The sequence below is a fragment of the Chondrus crispus genome, genomic scaffold, assembly GCF_000350225.1.
Source record: "Chondrus crispus Stackhouse genomic scaffold, scaffold_112, whole genome shotgun sequence".
NCBI classification, from domain to species: domain Eukaryota; phylum Rhodophyta; class Florideophyceae; order Gigartinales; family Gigartinaceae; genus Chondrus; species Chondrus crispus.
Window position 1 is genome coordinate 6,753 of NW_005178979.1, and position 3,827 is coordinate 10,579.

At 54.5% G+C, this 3,827-nt stretch overlaps 1 protein-coding gene; it reads right to left on the reverse strand.

Moving 5' to 3' along the window:
- Window positions 1-670: 670 nt before the first annotated feature.
- CHC_T00001760001 (hypothetical protein) lies at window positions 671-3,726 on the reverse strand. XM_005712742.1 is given in 2 exon segments: window positions 671-906; window positions 907-3,726. 1 exon segment carries the CDS (start codon window positions 3,724-3,726, stop codon window positions 907-909), a length of 2,820 nt encoding a protein of 939 aa, XP_005712799.1. The 3' UTR covers window positions 671-906.
- Between the last annotated feature and the right edge of the window lie 101 nt (window positions 3,727-3,827).

A 3,827-nucleotide genomic window follows, 5' to 3' on the forward strand; every position in this document is an offset into this window, starting at 1 on the left:
CCAGGGCCGTCGGTGGGCAGATCGCGATCTGCCCAGTCCCTTGATGGGCCGCCTGAATCGAAATCGGCAACACTGCAAAACCCGATGGTGAAGACGCACTCGCGGTGCCCTTTTAAGTATCGTGCAAAGGAAGACCTTCATGCGCCGCGGATACTGTCTCGCGTCTTTCCGCGCGCGGATTACACTGTAGTATGCCAACCTTCGCGCTGGTTCGCTTCGGCGAGCATGGAAGATATTGGAATCGTTACAACTGCCAACAGTGCAAGCACCGCGTGTCCCATGCAAGAGACACAATCTCAGGCATGGTGGGCCCTCGAAGGTGCGGTAAATTCATCCGGGGATTCGTCTCAATCCTTGAAGACATGCAGTATATGTGGTCTCGTTCTGAGCTCATTGCACAAAAGGCGTAAAGCGCCGTGACTGCCGCTTTTTTTGAAATAGAAAGCGAACCGGTTACACTGCAAATGATTCCCAAGACCCCCAAGCCGATATTCAGATTGTGAATCAGGCGATAAATGTTAGCTGGCTCTGTGGTACGGCTGAAGTTGTGTGAAAGGAAAAGAAAAAAACTATCTTCGACATCTGCATATGAGAGAGTGAGAGAGTAAGAGGAGAAGTCTTTGGATCACTTTGTCGTTACGTTCGTGAGAAACAGCAATAAGGGCCCCTGTTACATCAAACGATTATTACTCGTACAATAGCATTTACAAAAAACTGCTTCATTCTACATAGACACTGTCCTGATTAACTCCGTGCTTAACGAGGGATTTCGAAATGATCCAACATCTACATTATCAAAGAAACCATATTTGTAAAAGCCCCAGAGATCATTGATGTAAACGGAGAGAACGGAAACGGTGCATAACAGACCACAAGCAGGGTAGGAGCTGTTCCTGCCGGCCGTGCCTACACACTTTCCTCCTCGGTGGCCTCGTCCCTTCGTTCTAGCTTTTCGTCTGCAGCACCCTGGCGCCCAACAATGCGCTCCTCAAGTACTCTCTCAGCGTTTTCCTTATCTGCCTCGTCAGCGTAGAAGCTCGCGGGTCCTACAAGGGACAGCAGAATCGGACAAAGAATCAACCCGTGAAGGAATCCCATAATGATCAGAAATAAGAATCCCTTGAAAATGACTTGAAAGATGTAAGACCTGGCACCCGACAGTACAATGATGGCTAGGAATGTTGAAAATCCGGCGTAGAACACTGGAGGACCCATTGTCTCCAAAGCCTTGATAGTTCTCTCAGTTCGTGTGCCTACTTGTTCCAAGAATGAACGAGCGATGTGAACAACGAAATCGACACCGATACCGGTGCAAAGCACAAGAGTGATGACACTTACAGAGCTAAGGTTAATGCCCGAAAAGTACGTCAACCCCAGCACGTCAATGATAATGATGCCTACGACCACAACACTGATCAGAGCAACAAGCGGGTGTCCGATCAAGACGAGGCACACAATTGCCACAGCTAGGGATGCGAGACCTAGAGAAATTCCAATCTCGCCTGGGAGAGCAGCATATTGTTCAGAAAAGGTATCAAAGAAGATGTAAGGGAATGCGGCCGGTGCCTCGTCGACAGCGTTTCCGAAGCCAACCGAATCAGCAGCCTCACGCACACTCTCTAGTGACGAGATCTCATCGTCATTGGTGTCCAAGAAAATGTATTGTACCGAAAACTTGCAGCCCTCGACCTTTTCATCCTTTAAGAGAATGGAACTTGAATATCGAGAGTATAGGGGATCCTCTAGGAATCTTGCTACGCGGTCCGCAAATGTTTGCGGATCGACAACAGCATCATCTCCCTCAACACCATTCTCGTTCCGGAAAGCATTGTACCAGCAGTCAAGAGTATCTCCCTGAATCCACTCGTTCTTGGCGATTACCCCATCGCTCTTACAAAGCTCTAAGAGGCTTAGCTGGTTTTCTCTCGTGGACAAGTCTCTGTCTCGAACATAGATATTTGTCGGACTGCCAAGTTTGAAGTACTTGTCAATCTGATCTTGATACTCTCTCTGTGCCGACCCGCTGGGATAGAAGAACGCGAATTCGAATTTGAGATACAACTGCGATGCACCATAACTGCAGGCCGCAAGACCCGCGACAAACAGGACGAGCAAAACTATGCGAACAATGGGCCTTGTGATGAGCGGACCAAAGGTGTTTCCAAAGAAGCGGCTGAACCCTCCGGCAGGCTTTTTGAACCAATTGAGTTCCTTCACTTCCTGCACTGGCGGGAAACAAGGGCAGCAGTCTCGGCGCTTCGCATCCTGCCTGCGGAGGTCGAAAGTGACCAAGGCAGTGTAGAATGTGACAGCAAATCCCCAAGCCGCGAAGATACCCACCGCGGCCCACAACGAGAAGAATCGAAGCGCGGGTAATTTAGAAATAGCACTGAGCAAAAAGACGACGACGTTGGTAAAGGAAGTGACTGTGATGGCAGTGCCCGACTGGCTCAGCGCAAGAGCAATCTTCTGCTGCACGGACTTTCCGTGGTTGGACTCCTTCTGGTTGACCTCATCGACGGCACGGGTCACGTGGAAGCAGTCGTCGATACCAATACCGACGATAAGAAGCGGGAGAATCTGATGCACCGGGCCAAAGAACATGCCGAGGGCGGAGGAGATGCCGAAACACGCGCCCAGCGCAAGCCCGGTGGTGGCAATGGCGCCGAGGGCGAGAAGCATGTGCGAGCGGACAGCGTGAAAGTCGCCGAGGAATAAGACGATGTAGACGCCGAGGAGCACGAAGCCGATGGCCAGCATGGGCAAGTCACCTGTCAGGGCCTCTGCCAGCGAGTCGCCTTGCGACCAGAGCGATTCGACATACCAGTCGAGCACCCTCCCGTTCAGCAGCGGGGTGCCCTCCAGCAGCAGGACGGTCCAGTTCTCCTCGAGCTTCTCGGCCTCCTTGTCGATGAGTTCGCCTCCTTCGACGATTTGCTTGTTGTTCGCGAGCTGGGTGTACATCAAAATCCTAACGGCGCCATTCTCCTTGCCGATGATCTCGTCGGCGTTGAAGGGCGAGTCATCAAAATTGACTGGCGGTGGGTCGTCAAGCACGCGCTTAATCTCAGCGTCGGAGAGGGACTCAATCCTGACACGCACCGTGGCGAAAAAGTCAACGCGGCCGTTCTCCAGCTTGACAACATTGTCCACGTCATAGAACAGGTTGAAGACGGAGTTGGTGCGACAAATGACATTGCCGGCGGCATCCTTCGTCTCCAAGCAGCGCTCCTCATACGTGATGGGCGTGCCATCGGCGCCTTCCTCGTCGTTGATAGGGTCGGCAACGAGGTAGTAGCCGGCACTAGCGACGTCGAGCATCTGCAAAAAGGCGTCCCTGGTGGCGAGGCTGGCGCCGCCTTCCTTCTGGACGAAGGCGATGGTGGAAGCGCGCACGGTCTGTCCGTAGCGCTGCTCGACGTAGGCCTGGTTCTTGAGGGCAACGGTGCCCTGCGGGACCCAAAGCTCTGCGGCGCGCGACTCGGAGCGGAAGCGCAGCATGCCGGCGAGCGTGGCCGCGACGACCAGCAGCGAGAACAGGACGGTCTTGAACGGGTTGGCGGCAACCCAGTAGCCCAGGCGGAAGAAGAAAGCGCGCATGGCGCCGTCGATGGAAGCGCTCAGGCGGAAGAGCGCGCCGCGCCTGGGGGCCGCGGGCTCGAGCTCGAGCTCGGGCTCGGGCTTGGACGCGGTGGGCGGCTCGGGCGGAAGGTGCGGGGTCGCCATGGCCGAGGTGCAGCGGCGGGAGCGCTGCGGGCGCGGCAGGGAGGCGGCTGTTGGGGGGCGGTGGGGGGGGGCTACTGCGGGAGAAGGAGAATTGCGAGTGT